Raw genomic sequence first — 16,562 nt, 5'->3', positions numbered from 1 at the left:
AAGGTGCATGACCAACTGGACGACCACATCTGCGCTACAAAGATGTTTGCAAGAAGGATATGAAGACAGCAAACATCAATATCAACGACTGGGAGAGCTGTGCAAACAACCGTTCCAGCTGGCGTCTAGCTGTCAGGCAGGGAGTTCAAAACGCAGAGGAAAAGAGAAGAATAAAGCAAGCTGAAAAGAGAGCTAAAATGAAGGATAAGCAAAAGCGTACTTTGGAGCTATGCCATCGTCTCTCGAAGACGGACAGATGCCAAGAGATATATATATATATATATATATATATATATATATATATATATATATATATATATATATATATATATATATATATATATCTGCACACTGTACATAATTCATAATAGTTGAAATATAGCCACATAAACATACATGATTCACCATGGATTACCAATAAGTTTATTTAAAAACATACATAAATTTGATTAATAAATAAGTTAAATTTTCTGTCGGTGCATATTATTTCCCAGCTGTTTTTAAATGTTGTGAAATCATAACTTGGCAATTCATTGTGGATAAACATGTGCATTCTTTAACATTTGAATATCAATTTCTAATTTATAACATTAGTATATTGGTATTTAGTAATGATAGAAATCCTTCTGGCTCTTCCATTGTAGAAAATCATGTTTTAATATAACAGCATACAGAAACTGTGTATAGTACTAAAAATATATTTTCAATACTAAAAAAATCCTTTAAAAAAATTAGTAGACAATGATTATTTAAACATAAAATACTCATTTTATTTTCTTTAATAGAAAAGTTTATTTACTGTAGTATTCTATTTGTTTTTAAATAAATGCAATAATTTGTTTAATGATATTGCAAGAAAACCTTGCTAATTTTACAAAATGCATGGGGCCCCGAGTGGCTGAGTGGTCTAAAGCGCTCTTCGTTACGGATCACTGCCATCTCACCTCTGTCTGCGGCGGTTCGAGTCTAAGATTCAGCCAATGTGGGCATGTGAGAAAGCTTGCCAGTAGCTTCTCGTGGGTCGGTGGTTCTTTCCGGGGTTTTCCGGGTTCTTCCTCCACCATTAATACTGGCCGCCATGTATAGCCCATCGTGCTGAAAAATGGCGTTAAACCCCACAACAACAACAAAATGCATACTTTTGAGATCATTAAATGACAGGTAAAATTCGGCAACAACTTCTCAAGGGCTAGTGGAACTAGTTTATGGTCCAACTGTTTTGAGAGAAAGGAAAATGTTTTGAACGGGTATATTTGTGCAGTTTGAAAATTTGCAAGTTTTGAATTATGACATTATTTGCTTTGAACAAAATATCTATTAATAACATTGAGTTCTTTGTGAAAATAACAAAAAAGGTACAATAGAGTGGATCATTCCATTGAAAAATTGATTTATATTGTTCACATATAGTATAAATATTTCATAAAACTGCAGAGCTTTTCTGAAACAATAAACCACAAAGTATTAACATCAAAATGACCAACATCTCATACTCTTTTTCTGTGTTTCCTTGGCTTATCATGAAATCTGTAGCTCTAGATTAGCAGTTATAGTTTGCTGCAACATTGTTCAAATGAAAAAAGAATAAACCTATACCTTCTGCAACTCCCAATTAAATTCTTAAATTCAAATTACATTTATACCAAAGAAAATAGCAAGTTCTTACCTCCATTTTGATATAAAAAAATTCAGTGCATGATTGATAGAAACTAAGGTAGCTTCAGAAAGAGGATGTCTTTGTCTTTTGCATACATGTGAATGTGCACTCGGATTTAAAAGGCTAAAATTGGGAAAACATACTTAAGTTTTCAAGACAAAATGGCAGCAATGCTTTTCAGCATATGTGAAGTCTAAATTAGTTTTTTTTATTGTAATATCCACACAGAAGTAGCAAAGTGGTTTACAAAAACTCGTAGTATTGACCAAGAGCAGATTCAAATTTAAAAAATGTAGCCTTCAGCTGTCATTTCTAAAATACATTGCTCTAATAGACTGGTGCTTTAACTTCTGGCAATGATGAAATGGCAAAAACAGGCTTCATTTTCAAAATAGATACTAATAAACAAGCCTCTTGCTCCTGAATCAACAAAACCATTGCAATTAACTTGATCACAAGTGCTAAGTGCCCTTATTTACATATCAAAAGAGAACTCGTGGTATTTGGTAGGGTAATTGATGAGGAGACTTTTTTTGTTGGTCCATGTGTATGTTAGTCCCTGCTGTAACTAACACATATATTGCATAGTCTTGACAAAATTAACAATTGGTGCAGATCATCTAGTTGGAAGTTAGTTAAAAAGATCAATAAGCCAAACTCTTTATGCCAGACCAAGCATGCTTTTATGCTATGTTGTTTGAATGATTTGCTTGAATGATTTACTGGACTTTACATCATTTCATCTTTTACTTTTCCCAAAACTGATTACCTGCAGACTGTTGATCGCAGCTTTGTTTTGAGACAGGGACGGGTCTCTAGAAGGCAGTTTTTTAAAGGTCATATAGATCTATGGAGTCCCATATATACTCATAAGTTGAATCTAACTGCAAACTGTACAAAGCCTGATTTGCCATCACAATAATGTTATGGCAGATTGTTATACTGTTTGTTATAACTAGTTAGTAGAACAGACAATATAGATCCTGATCTGCTGACACACTATGTAATTGCAGATCAAGGTCTGTGTTATGTGCAGTTGGTCCCCGCTTATAAGCAAGTATATGTGATAGATGCAAAATAAAATATCCAATGTTTGTAGTTCTAACTGAACATTAATTGCTTAATAAAGTGTACTGCACCCAATGGGGCTAAAAGATCATAATAATGTTAGAAACTGTCCCTGTCTAGATTCAGTTTTCTTCAGAATCTCAAAATATTGAAACTAACTTCACACATCATGTTTTCAGATTCTAAACTTTAACGTGTAATACAAATTCATGTTCATTTTATGTGCATAAGAAATACTTATCCAACCTTTTTGCATGAAATATACAATTTGAAAAAAATGTGTAACAGAATGAAGCTAATTTGGGCTTATTGAAAGTTGAACAATCTTCGTTTATTTTTCACTTTTCAGATGTTCTATTAGGAATTCAGATTAACAGATGAGCTGAGCTTTCAAGATGTCAACGTGGCTCACAATACTGACAGCATCAGAAGAAATTTTCATGTCTCTTCTCATGAACCTAGAAAATGGAACCATATCACTATTTAAAATTGGTACTAAAGCATCTTTAACATCTCAATTATTCATTATAAATTTTCTCGATGAAATATGGCATAGAAGATTATTTACAAGATTAATATTTTATTTTCTCTAAATATTGAATAATAAAGCACATTGCTTATCTAAGAAGAACAGTTTGGATTTATTCTGGTGTTATAATAACAAGACAAAATAGGTTTCATTTTTTCCAGAACTATACATAAAATTATGTGTATAAAATTATGTGAACGATAATAGGTTTTTTACCAAATAAATTTCAGAGAAGAATGAAGTTTATTTGAGTGTTGCAGAGCTGTATGACCTAGATGAACATCAAAACAATAATGAATTGGCAATACAGTATTATGTACACATATAGTTGTCATAATAGTAAATTCATAGGCATTTATAATGGTATAAGCTTGATATGTACAGCACATAATGTATTGAAATATTGGATAGCCATATACAGGAAATCTCACTATGATGATAATAGTCCACAGAGTGCAGTTGTGTTATGTAACATTGTACAATATCAAGACAAGTCAGTTAACTGAAGAAAATTGTTGCATACACTCAAAGTGATAAGAGGGGGGGGGGGGGCAAAACTACGGACTTCATTGACACAGTTACTAACTTAAAAAAACTGATGCATATTAAACAAGGAATGCTAAATACATAGTGCTTACTTACTTGATATTTAATTTTCTGAAGAGAATCAATGAATCTTTCTTGCATGCCTAAAAGATTGGCAACTAAATTGTAATAATAATAGCATTAAAACACATGTACTCACCAGATGATCTTATTGAATCTATAACAGTTACAGTATGACTGTTTCATATTTGAATTTTTCTTATAACATAAAATTTTATATGCAGAATATTTTAAAATATTAACATTTTCATCATTTGTTACTTATACTGAGACCAATGTAACATACTCATTCATATATATTTTTATGACACTTATTGACTAATTTTGAGTTACATACAAAAAGCATAGACAAATTGACTTTTACTCTGTTGCAGTGGAAGCAGCAACACAAAGTGAAAACTCCAGGGCCTGGAATGGACTGGTTGATCTCCTGTATTGTAGCATTCCAGTTTTAGCACTCATCTTCATCCTATTTTACATCAAGAAAGGTTGTTCCGATTATACTATTATTGACAAAATTTGTGTGAATGTGGATTGTATATATAAAAATATTGCTATATTTGTTTTAAAGATTGTAAATGTTTTACCATATATTTTTTTAAAAATCCATTTAAAGAACATTAACATCTATACCTCATATATTTAATTATTTGGTACGTACTATTGTTAATTTTTGGAAGACTTTATCTTCCTAGGTCATTTGGATGCCATTCTTTGTATTACATTTAGCAACTTTACTATCAGTTGGCACCATATAGCTAGTACTGTTTTGTTGTGTTATTAAACCACACATTTACTAATTTAAAATTAGTGTATCACCATTTTCAAAAAATTGCAATGAATAGGTCACTAAAAAAATATTCTGACCAATCAGAATGCTGCATTCATTGATGTGATTAATATTTCCTAGTATGGAGTTGCATTTGTGGCTTTAAATATTAAGTAAAATTTTATGATGGGTGAGTCTGGTCTTATAATCTTTGGTCCTGGTTATTTCTTTATTGTTTAAGTCATCTGAAAAATTTCTAAGTGTACTTCCTTGATATTTGCTCAGTTTATTTGTTAACTTTTAAAAAATATAACTTTAATAATAACACTTTGTCACATGTGTTTTTCTGAATTTATAGGAAGAGCAACAAAAGCTCTGTATGAAAAAACGGCATCTGATTACAGCATATTTGATCTTGCAAAGGTGAGTAGTGTCAGTACCTAGTGAATGCAGATCTAACAAAGGTGAGTACTACATAATGAGCTCAGATCTAGCAAAAGTGAGTACTATCTCTACATAATGAGCACTGATCAAGCAAAAGAATGTGATGTCAATACATATTGAGTACTGATCTAACTAAGGTGGGTACTACATAGTGATCACTGATCTAGCAAAGCACAGTCCTGTCAGTCCTGCCACCACATTTTGAGTACTTTTCTAGCAAGATGAATATTATATAATGTTTCCTGAGCTAGCAGTAGTTTGCACTATCATATATACATGTGTGTGTATGTATTATATATATATATATATATATATATATATATATATATATATATATATATATATATATATATATATATATATATATATCATTACATGTTTAGGCTCAAATAAACAGTAACACAGAAAGAGTGAAAACAACAAGCTTTTTTAAAATTTAACAAATAGATTATTTCCCTGGAGGTGCCCCGAGTGGCCGAGTGGTCTAAAGCGCTCTTCGTTACAGATCACTGCCATCTCACCTCTGTCTGCGGCGGTTTGAGTCTAAGATTCAGCCAATGTGTGGACATGTGAGAAAGCTTGCCAGTAGCTTCTCATGGGTCGGTGGTTCTTTCCGGAGTTTTCCGGGTTCTTCCTCCAACATTAATACTGGCTGCCATGTATAGCCTATCGTGTGCTGAAAAATGGCGTTAAACCCCACAACAACAACAACAACAACAACAAATTTCCCTGGAAAAATTCTGTAAAAATGAAAAAAGGAGAAGAACATACAGTTTCAAGAATCAAATCCAAAAATAATCTTAGAATAATCCACGAATTAAATTGCAAAAGTCCTAGTAATAAATTTCAGGTTAGAATCCTGATGGAAAATCCAAGATGGATGACGATGATGTATGCTGTAGTCAGTACTGTGCTTATCTACAGTTCCTTGTAGAAATACAAATAATGGCACTGTGTGAGCAGTCCTCAAAATATTTCCAGAGAAAAAAGAATTAATCCTTTTGAAATCCAACTGATCTGAAGAAAATTATAACTTAAAATCTGGCTACAATAAAATAACTTGACATCGGTATAAAAAGCCCATAACTCAGAAATCTCTCTCAAAGCATCTCTATTAAAACTAACAAATGTGCGTAATGGAAAAACCAGAATTGCAAAATCAAAAGGGGGGGTCACATGATCATGTATATGTCACCTACACCAAAAATGACCCTGATGACAACCAATCATTTTACTCCAAGAAATAAAAAATTTAAATTTTTTTTACATATTAAATCATGTATTCTCATCATGACCTTGGAAACAACCAATCATTTTAAAATAAAATAGAACTTGTTTACACAGGTAGCTACAAGTTCTGAAACAAGGCCAGAATTTAGATCAACACCTGGTGTTTATAAACTAACAATCAAGGTCAAATAATTTTCTGAAAAAGTATCATCTCTAGTGAATAAATTTACATTATAATAGCATATAATAGAATAAAAGATTTAAAACTGACAAACAATTAAATTAAAATAAATATGAATTAAATCATATATATATTGTTTGCAGTGAATGAATGCAATGGAAAGAAAACTATATTATTTATGGGACTTGACATCAAATCTTTTTTGAATGATGTAAATTCATGTCAAATGAAGTTCTTATGCGGCCACATGTATTGGCAGTCAGTGATATTGTCATTTGAAAGACTGTCACAGAAAAACAAAACAATGGACAACATTACAGCATTAGAAAAATCATTACCTGCTTTTATACTGGTAATGAAAATCATAGCACAATACAATCCATGTATTTATTATATGCAGATTTAAGAACTCAACTAACCTTGTAGTAGTCTGAACCTTGTATGAGAATTTTATACATTTTAAAACCCTCTTCAAATTTATTTTTCCTTAAGTTCAGATTATCTGCATTTAATGCAGCACTTTTACTTTACAGACAGCCTATGAACCAGGACACACAGAATCTGTGATGCATCTGGTGGAAAAACTGCATTATGATGTGAACTTTGCCATGCCTTCAAACGGACTCACACTATTTCTGGTAATACCATTGCTGTTACTGGAAATAATCTTGACAATTAACAGAAACCTGACCACCACCTCTGCCACCACCACAATAACTACTCTGAAGCTTACAGTCACAAAGATTTCTACATATGCAGAGATGCTGTGTGGCTATAAAAATGTGTATAGCTATGTTTAGACCTCTTGCAAAATGCAATTTACACTGATTAAAGAAAAGGGAATTATCTTCTTATTTTTTAAATTTAGTTTCTTATGCTTGAATATTTTTTTTTAATCATTAAAAAATATAACAATAATTGTTTTTAATTTCAGTGTGCTTGTCTCAGTGGACAAAGAGATCTAATAAATTATCTTCTGAAAAAAGGTAGGAAAAGACATTTTGTCTAGACTTGAAATAATGACTTAACAATCAAAGCAGTTATATATTCCAGAATAAATAGAGTTTACATGGTTTATTTATTTGTGTAAAAGGTGGACTGTTTCCTTGTGTCCAGTTGATAGAATTTTATCAGCACATCATATTTTGACAATTCTTACAAATTTACTCCGTATTATTTGATTATTAAAGGCTACAATAGCATGCAAGTCCTTTAATCTTTCTGGTAGAAATACACAATTTTCACACAAAATATCATTAATAGGATCACAAAAATACAAAACTGATCTACCATAAGTAGTAGTTTTCTCTATTATTTTGAGAATAAACTAAAACCAAAATCCACACCTAATCTTAACTTTATCTGTCAGGACAGATTGTTTTGATGACCTTTTGCCAACCAGTTTTTTGCAATGTACTTCTTATCTGCTGACCAAGGAAGTTGGGAGGAGATATAGCATTTTTTTCTATTGGTTTATATGTTTATTGGTATGCCCTAAATATCTTGAACCCTATTTTTCCTTCATGAATGAACATAGTTTGTGGATGCTTCTCATAAAAAGTAACTCAGTCATATCAAAACCATATTCAAATGTTCACACTTTAATGACCTTTTTATTTTCAACTATTCGTTCATTACTCCCTCCATATCTTGAACCCAGTTTCACCTATACTCATCAACATCAGTTGATTTACAGTACACTGCTCCCTTGATAACTTGTACACAATGGGGTCCAAAAACATAGACTGCACTGTAAGTGAGGGCTCAAGTTAACCAAGGGACCTATTTAAAAAAGCTAATATAGGGATGGAAATCAATGGAGGGAGGCAAAAGTAGAGGGGGTTGGGATGGCAGTTTACATTATTGAATACTTGTTTTACAATCGTGTTGAAATTAACTGTGAATAAATATGATTTTATAATGGTGTAGTTTGTTTTTCTTCATAAATTTCCTTAAATTTCAAGATAAACTATATTGAACAGATCATGAAAAACATTATTCCACATGGTTTCCATACACTTAACATGTGTACTGCTAAACACATTGTGTATCATGTTACTGCTTTTTTGTGTTGAATTGGATATATTCTAGTTTTATTGTTCTTTCAAAACTAAACAAGATTTCTTTTTTCAAAAGGATCAACATTCATTTAGAGAAACAACAATGATGAAACCTATGTTGCTTTAATTTTTTAAATTCTTCTTCTGGTAGATCAGTAGATAAGTAGATTTAGTTACAGTAGAATGCAAAAAAACATTCAGGAAGGTTAAACATAACCAAACAAGAATTTATTGGGTCCAAAAATTTATGTATACAAAAGACTCAAATGAGAACATGATTATATTTGCAGTTTGTGACACTCTTGACAAATATCACTTCACATTTCACAACCTGATTATCGAATGCATCTCTTCTGACAATGAATTTTGTTTTATTCCATGTGAGCAGTAGAATCTCCAAAGCTATCCATGGCTTGCAATGAAATCAGAGCCATTATCCATTCTTTTGCCATTTTCTTTGCCTCAGCCTTGAGAATTTTTCGTGAGATAGGAACACCTTGTTCACATTGCTGTGTGAACCATTTGTACAAAGCATCATCTAATTCCATGTCATTTGCAGTCTGTGCCTGTTTTAGTTTGAACCCATCATTGGAATCAATATCATGTAAGTAATCCTGAAACTTATGCTCATCCTGGAACCAATGTCTGAGTGTCAAGTCAGCAATTTTAAGTTCACTACAAAGTTTTGATCCTGCTAACCATTATGAACCCTATCTATTAAGCTTTTCATTAACCAAGGATGCCTTTCATTTGATTTCTTTACTCTTCATGATCACATTTGCAAATAATGTATACTTTAATGATAATAGGTATTTAATATTTGAAACTTTTCGACTGGTCAGGTAAAATGAATTGATTTTGATACAGGATAGTTATTTACAAGAACTTATGCAGGTAGAATTTGCATGCCTTTGAACCATTTATTATACCTCCCTTTATTGATTTGATTCAAAAGACATACTTAATTTGATAAAACAACACATTTCTCTTTTAATCAATTTTTACAATGCAACAAACACTTCCCCATGTTGTAGATCAAAACACAGGACCTAATTAGACTCTCAAAGAATTGCATGCAGGTATTGATGTGACTCTTTTCATATTTTTATCCAGGAGAACATGGGGTGATATACTGTTTACACTGAAGCAGAATTAAGGGATTAAAACACGAATTACCCTTGATAAGACATATTTAATTGGTGTTTATTTCTTTCATTGTTGCCACCTGTTGGCATTTACCATGAATTTTTCATTGATCAATATTTTGCTATATTTTATTATTTACATTGTATATTAGAAATATTTTTCAAATAAAATCAAACAAAATATATGACTTCTTATTACAACTTGCAAATTTCATAATGTTGATTCTAACTTTTCAGGGACTAACCACCATTTTGACAATAAAATAAGCAATATGTCAGGGTTTACCAATTCTAAATGTGATTTTTGTCACATTCAACACAGAGGGGCCAATGTTTTGTATATTTCCGTTGAAAAAAATTGGTTCCACACTGGAAACCACACTATAATTTGGGTTTATGAGTTATCAGGGTGTGAGTTATTGAGGGAGCAGTGTATGTGAATCAACAAAAGTGACTCAACCATACCAAAACTGGTTCTTTATTACCAAATTTTCATGCTTGACTGACTTTTGTAATTTTAGTCATTTGATCATTACATGCTTAATGCCTTAGACCCTATTTCAATTATACATTAAAATTGGTAAGTAGATGCATCTAAAAAGAAAAGGAAGGTCTCAGTTGCCTAATTTTCACAAATGAGTGACCTGTACTTTCAGCCAAACATTCATTACATACACAATACCTTGGCCGCTTCTCTACCTATACAATGTACTCAAGGAAACTGGCATATTGTTACACCTCATGGATGGTAACTTGTCCTTGCTAAAAATAGGTAACTGTTACCTCTATGTATTGAGCTGTTTGTTTGCCATTTGTGAAAATTAGACAATTGAGACCTTCCTTTTTTATAGATGCATCTGCTTTTTACATCCGAACTAATTAAACTTTGTTTTGACCCTAAAGTGATAAAATTTTATTTAGTTGATACGTTTTAATGCATTGTATATTGTATGGTAGTAATGTCTCCTTTTTCTGCATGATGCAGTTGTTTCCTTAGACTTGTAACCAGTGAGCCATGGATTAATCCTGTCCATAACAGCCTGAATCAGCTGTCATGGCGTATCTCTTATGCAAGACTTTTAGCTCCTTTTGCTGGCAGCAGTCCTTAATGATAGTCTATATATTTTCATGAACTCTATATTGGCTCCTGTATGTGAGGAAATCTGTGCTGACAAGTATACACTTTAATGTAAAATTCAGTAGTAGATTTGATTTTGATGACTAATACTATTTTTTCACCCTTTTTTATGATAAAATGTTGACTTAAAATAAATTCAAGTCTTTTTGAAGGCAAAAATATCCACAGAGTGGTTTTAACTGCACTGATAACATAGAGTTTAATAGTAAACTATTTGTGTTTCTTATATGAGCTTAGCTTGGAAAATATTGATCACAATATTTGTTTGAAAATTTTTTGCATAATGGAAAATTTAACAAAATTCTAATTTAGTACATTAAAAATTAAACCTTTTTTATTTTTGGCATTTATTGACATAGGAGCTGATGCAACACTGACAACCAAAGAGGGAGACTCTGCACTTTACCTGGCCACATTTGGTGTGTTGAATTCTCCAAGGCCAGATACCAGGGTTCTAGAAGACCTTATCAAGGCAGGTGTGTAGTTGCTTCATTATGTAAAAAGGTATAAAAAATCATTCATGAAAGTATACTGACAGACTTTGAAAAATTAAGCACATTTTTAGCTACATTTTTTTAGCTGACCTGGCTGCATGGCCAAATGAACTAATAGTATGGCCCATCATTCACTGTTGGTCATCCAATGTCCACTTGGCATCTGTCAACAGTTGCTTTTTAAACTTCTCAAAAATCAACAGACCGTTTTAAACAAACCTGACAAACTTTGGAGGTTGGACAAATAATGCGAATCTGCCGTAAAATATGGCCACCATTAGTAAAACTAGAAAACTTTAAACAACATCAAAACCAGAGTAGAGGTTTTGATACAATTTGACAGAAACCATTCTGGTAAGAAGACCTTTCAGGTTTGTGTATATGATACCAATGTGCTGTAAGCAATTGCTATTTTCAGCTTCTTCTCAAAAATCTATTTTTAACTAGTAACAGTAGTGGACATGGATATGTCCAATGAGTCATAATCTGCTTGTCTGGATATGCAAAAATTTTTTCATTTTTTTTTCAAGGATGATTGGTGAATTTATGGTGGGAATTCTGTAGATAGCAATTTGTTTGGATGACTTTATCTTTCTAAATTTTTGGGTTATCTAATTTTACATACTTCGGACTTGACTTTTCTTTGGTACTGCATAGCCACTTTTCAGGTTTCATGCCACCAGGCAAAGTGGGCAACTAAGTCACTTAAATAATGAAAACTGTGCCTTCTTCTGTTAGAAAAGTGAAAACGACTTCACCCTGTGATTTTATTAGAGTTTCATTGTTTAACCATAGTTTTAGAGATGCCCCCTCACCTTCGTTTGGTTAGTTCTAGTGTTGTGTTGTGGTGAAATGTATTCATCAAGCCATCATTAGCTAGTGTTGATATAAAATACACTGACAAACTCTTGCACATTCAGAGGCATGTGCTTTGATAGCTGATTGACCATTAACACTTTTCCAAGTAATTTAGGAACTATCACAGCCTGATTTCCACGTTATCTTTTGATGACAAAAACATACAAACTTGTTTCAAAATTTTAACAACAGTATATAAATAGCAATTTGTGTTTTAAGAACAGAATCGGTGACCTGGATATTTTATCTGCCTCATGTAGTTGTACACTATTTCGTGATAAAATTGGTTTGAAACTTTATGTGAACCACTAACGAGGAAATAATGACGCACATCGATACGTCTGGGAAGTACCAGTTTATTAGATTGTCTGTTTTCGTAAATTGTTGGGCAAATATATTTAGAAAAATATACAATTCATAGAAATCAAAGCCAAGGTATTATGTTTTTGATGATTTAGCTTTAAAATACAGTTATGTAGGGGGGCCTTGAGTGGCCGAGTGGTCTAAAGCACTTTTCGTTATGGATCACTGCCATCCCACCTCTGTCTGCGTGGGTTTGAGTCTCGGATTTGGCCAATGTGGGTATGTGAGAAAGCTTGCCAGTAGCTTCTCATGGGTCAATAGTTCTTTCCGGGGGTTTTCCCGGGTTCTTCCTCTACCATTAATACTGGCCGCCACATATAGCCTATTGTGTGCTGAAAAATGGCGTTAAACCACAACACAATTATGTAGGTCAGAAATGTATGGGAAAATGCTATGTTGTGGAATTCATGAAAAGCACTGTAAGGTCAAAGTTGTTTTCTGACTCTTATTTGAGATAATATGGAAAAAAGGCAGCAAAGCAAATACAATTTAACCAATGCCTAAAATTAATACAAGTAAGTAGACAAATAATAAAACCATAAATTTGCAATCCTATCAATGGACTGTTGTAATGAAGCTATGTAAAGTGAGTGGTTACATTATGAAAATCCCTCCTTCTAAATATAGATATACTCATGTCTGTTGATTTTGTTGGAAAGAAGGGTTTAGTTCATATACTGACTATAAAGGAGCCATGTCTGTAATTTTATGCATTTTAGTGTGTTATGTATGAATAGTTGGGGTAATATTTTATCTGCAACAAATAAATTAGGACAAATAGTATGTTCTGGAGACAAGTGTGCATTTGCCCTCATGTACATGATATTTCATATGCATTTTATATGCAGTTTATTTGTTAGTTTTAGATTTTTTTAATTTCATTACATGTTATTGTAATGTAACATTGTTTGCTGGACTTGACCTTGTCCAAAATTGAGTTCATTTTGCCTTGACCTGATTGACATTTATTTTTATTTTTTAATTTCATTTAAAAATCAACTAATAGTATCTTCATTATAATCAATGTGAATGAGCTTATTATCAGGATTATTATTCAGGTAAACAAGAAGGCATAAATATGTTGATCAGGGTCAGGGTTTTTGTTGTTGTTGTTGTTGTTGTAGGGTTTAACGCCATTTTTCAGCACAAGATAGGCTATACATGGTGGCCAGTATTAATGGTGGAGGAAGAACCCGGGAAAACCCCGGAAAGAACCACCGACCCACGAGAAGCTACTGGCAAGCTTTCTCACATACCCACATTAGCTGAATCTGAGACTCAAACCCATGCAGACAGAGGTGAGATGGCAGTGATCCGTAATGGAGAGCGCTTTAGACCACTCGGCCACTCGGGGCCCCTCAGGGTTTTGGAGATTCCTAAGTAAATTTTGTACGCTATTGTGCTGTTGTAAATAAACAAGGCTCATTAGATCATTCTAGAAGGTTATTTTCCATTAGTAATGGTTGCTTTTAGAAAATGCTAATTGTGACTCGAGGTCAAGCAGAGAACTATATTATCTTGTGACTGAGGATTTTATCATCGTGCTTTAACATCTAGCACTTTAAGTTGTATTATGTTGTGACCAGTTTGGGTTAAATTTTATTTTCAACTGATTGAATTCAGGTGATTATTTTCTCAGAAAATACAAAAGTGGTCTGACAAAATTCTTGGATAAAGACATTCATTGGAATTTATACTGAATTCAAACCTGGAATAATATTTCTGTGATTCAAGGAGAGACTGTTGACACATCAGCTTGTTGCAGGCCATAACAGACACATCATTGCCTTCAATTTTGGCTCTCTTTGGGACTTGAACTGAGTTTTATTCAGGACTTTTTATTACTAGGACTTGTGTCTTTACTTCTTGAATTATTTTTGGATTTAATTCGCAATACCATAAGTTATTTTTTCTCATTTTTCACTTTGTATTCAAGAGAAATAAATTATTTGTTACGTTTTATAAAGCTTGTTGTCTTCACTCTTTTCTGTTACTTATTTTAAGAGCATAGACTCATAACTCTATATATATATATATATATATATATATATATATATATATATATATATATGTGTGTGTGTGTGTGTGTATTGCATTTCTTGCTTTGCTTCCACTTCTCCCTGTTGAGCTTTCACTTCTCCCTGTTCTCTCCAACAAGAGAAGTCAACTTCTTCCTAAAATTCAAGTGTAGCTTGACCCCTGACTTTTGTACCGCGGTGATGTAAAACATGACCACATACATGTGCCAGCACATCAGAACAGTTTGTTTCTTTAAAAAAAAAACAAACTTATAACAGAAATTGTAGTCTGTAGAAACAGTAAACAGTCCTTTTCAGAGCTGGTTAAAACTATCCTCTGGGCTGTTTATACAGATGATTGTCATAGTGCAGATTAAAGGTTAGAGATAAACAACCATCTTCACAGATTACTTAATTGGCTGACAGCATCTAAAGTGTCCAATCCTTTGAACACTACTGTAGGAAAGCCCTTCAGTCTAACCTGCATAGGTAAAGTACACTAAGTGTGATAACCCAATTCATTTGAAGTTAAGTAAATCAAAGAAGTGTGTTGAAGAACAAATGTTTGTTACACATGACTGCATTGCATGAGAATGTTGAAACCATCTTTAATAAAAATTATTGACAAGTTTGTGATCAGCAGCAACATTTCTTTCAAGTGTTATTTTTATTCCATTTAACTGAGATAACTGCTGAATATGCTAGTGTTTCAAGACTCAGTACAAAATCTTCTGAAAAAAAGTTGATAATTGTCATTTATGACATAGTATAGAAGAAAATTTAGAGGAATATCATGGTTTATATACTGATAGTAAAAATATTAATTCAGTAATTCCATATCATTTATCTCAAGAGTATCAAAACTTAGAATTGCCTTATAATCAGTGGATTAAGCAAAAGGGTCTCAGTATTTGCCATTCATACATCCATTATCTTTTTTACAAAGCTAGACAAAATCAAATTACTTCATTCAGGAAATAAATCAGTGATTCTTTTTTTTGCATTCATTGAAACCTCATTACATTAACTTTTTCTTGAATTTGCAAAAGCACTCAATCAATGATTACTTTATAAATATTTTAAAAAACTTGTGGATCATGCAGCTTGTAAAAGATTCTCCCATGATGAATTAAATGAGCATATTTCCTCAGATCTTAGCAAAGAAGAGTGCTTCAAAATTCCTAAATTAAGTCCTGTGTTTTCACCTGAAATGAATTAGATAAACTTGAAAAGCTACAGGCCAAGATGATATAAATGCTAAATTCTTTAAAAAATCTCATTTCAAGTGAGTGTACCATCACTTATGTATATTGTTATGACACTATGGTAACAAACTAAGTAACAGAAAGAAGCAAAACCAACAGATGTTTTGAAAAACTTAACAAGTCATATGGACAATGTGGTTACAAGCATACTAACCATTATGCTTTTGGCATAATCATTATGCTTATTTTTTCACCTAATTATGTCTTACACTCAGCTGTATATGGATTGTGGTTTTCTGGTACATGACAAGAAAAACTGCTTTTCTTTATTACTGTTTGTCCTGGATAGTTTATATATATATATATATATATATATATATATATATATATATATATATATATATATATATATATATATATATACACTGACATTTAGTTCCACACATTTCAAGCAAACATTCTTAATTATACTGAAATAATTAAATTAATTAAGTTATTCATGGCATAAGCAAGTATAATCAAAGAAGTTGTAGTGTACTTGGCTATGATTGATGGGTACATTTAATGTAGTTACTGTTAATTTCAGGAGCTGTAATTTTTGTTCAGTATGGTGTTATTCTTAGCCCATGGTGTGGGGTATGTTAGAATTAGCTGTTGTCAGCCTTGTAAAATAAAGCAGCCCATTACTGGCATGGTGTGTTTGGAGACTTAAAATAAGTTGCTAATAGATACTTTCCATTTATAACCAAACATTTTGTTTAGTGACCATTTCTTGTGAAATTTGTAGCTTTTTCAAT

At 32.2% G+C, this 16,562-nt stretch overlaps 1 protein-coding gene across 1 annotated transcript in view; it reads left to right on the top strand.

Moving 5' to 3' along the window:
• The window catches only part of LOC149779572 (poly [ADP-ribose] polymerase tankyrase-2-like), a 35,812-nt gene that overhangs the window by 3,210 nt on the left and 16,040 nt on the right, over positions 1-16,562 (top strand). Inside the window, exons 2-7 of the mRNA XM_089940315.1 lie at positions 3,075-3,217; positions 4,235-4,348; positions 4,988-5,052; positions 7,018-7,122; positions 7,419-7,470; positions 11,187-11,303. Of these exons, the coding sequence (XP_089796441.1) occupies positions 3,121-3,217; positions 4,235-4,348; positions 4,988-5,052; positions 7,018-7,122; positions 7,419-7,470; positions 11,187-11,303 (550 nt within the window). The 5' untranslated portion in view covers positions 3,075-3,120. The remainder of the gene's footprint in view (positions 1-3,074; positions 3,218-4,234; positions 4,349-4,987; positions 5,053-7,017; positions 7,123-7,418; positions 7,471-11,186; positions 11,304-16,562) is intronic.

The sequence above is a fragment of the Sinohyriopsis cumingii genome, chromosome 17 (genome assembly GCF_028554795.1).
Source record: "Sinohyriopsis cumingii isolate HCF-2022 chromosome 17, ASM2855479v2, whole genome shotgun sequence".
Classification (NCBI taxonomy): domain Eukaryota; kingdom Metazoa; phylum Mollusca; class Bivalvia; order Unionida; family Unionidae; genus Sinohyriopsis; species Sinohyriopsis cumingii.
The sequence above is the reverse complement of the archived record's forward strand: the minus strand, read 5'-3'. Positions and strand labels throughout refer to the sequence as shown.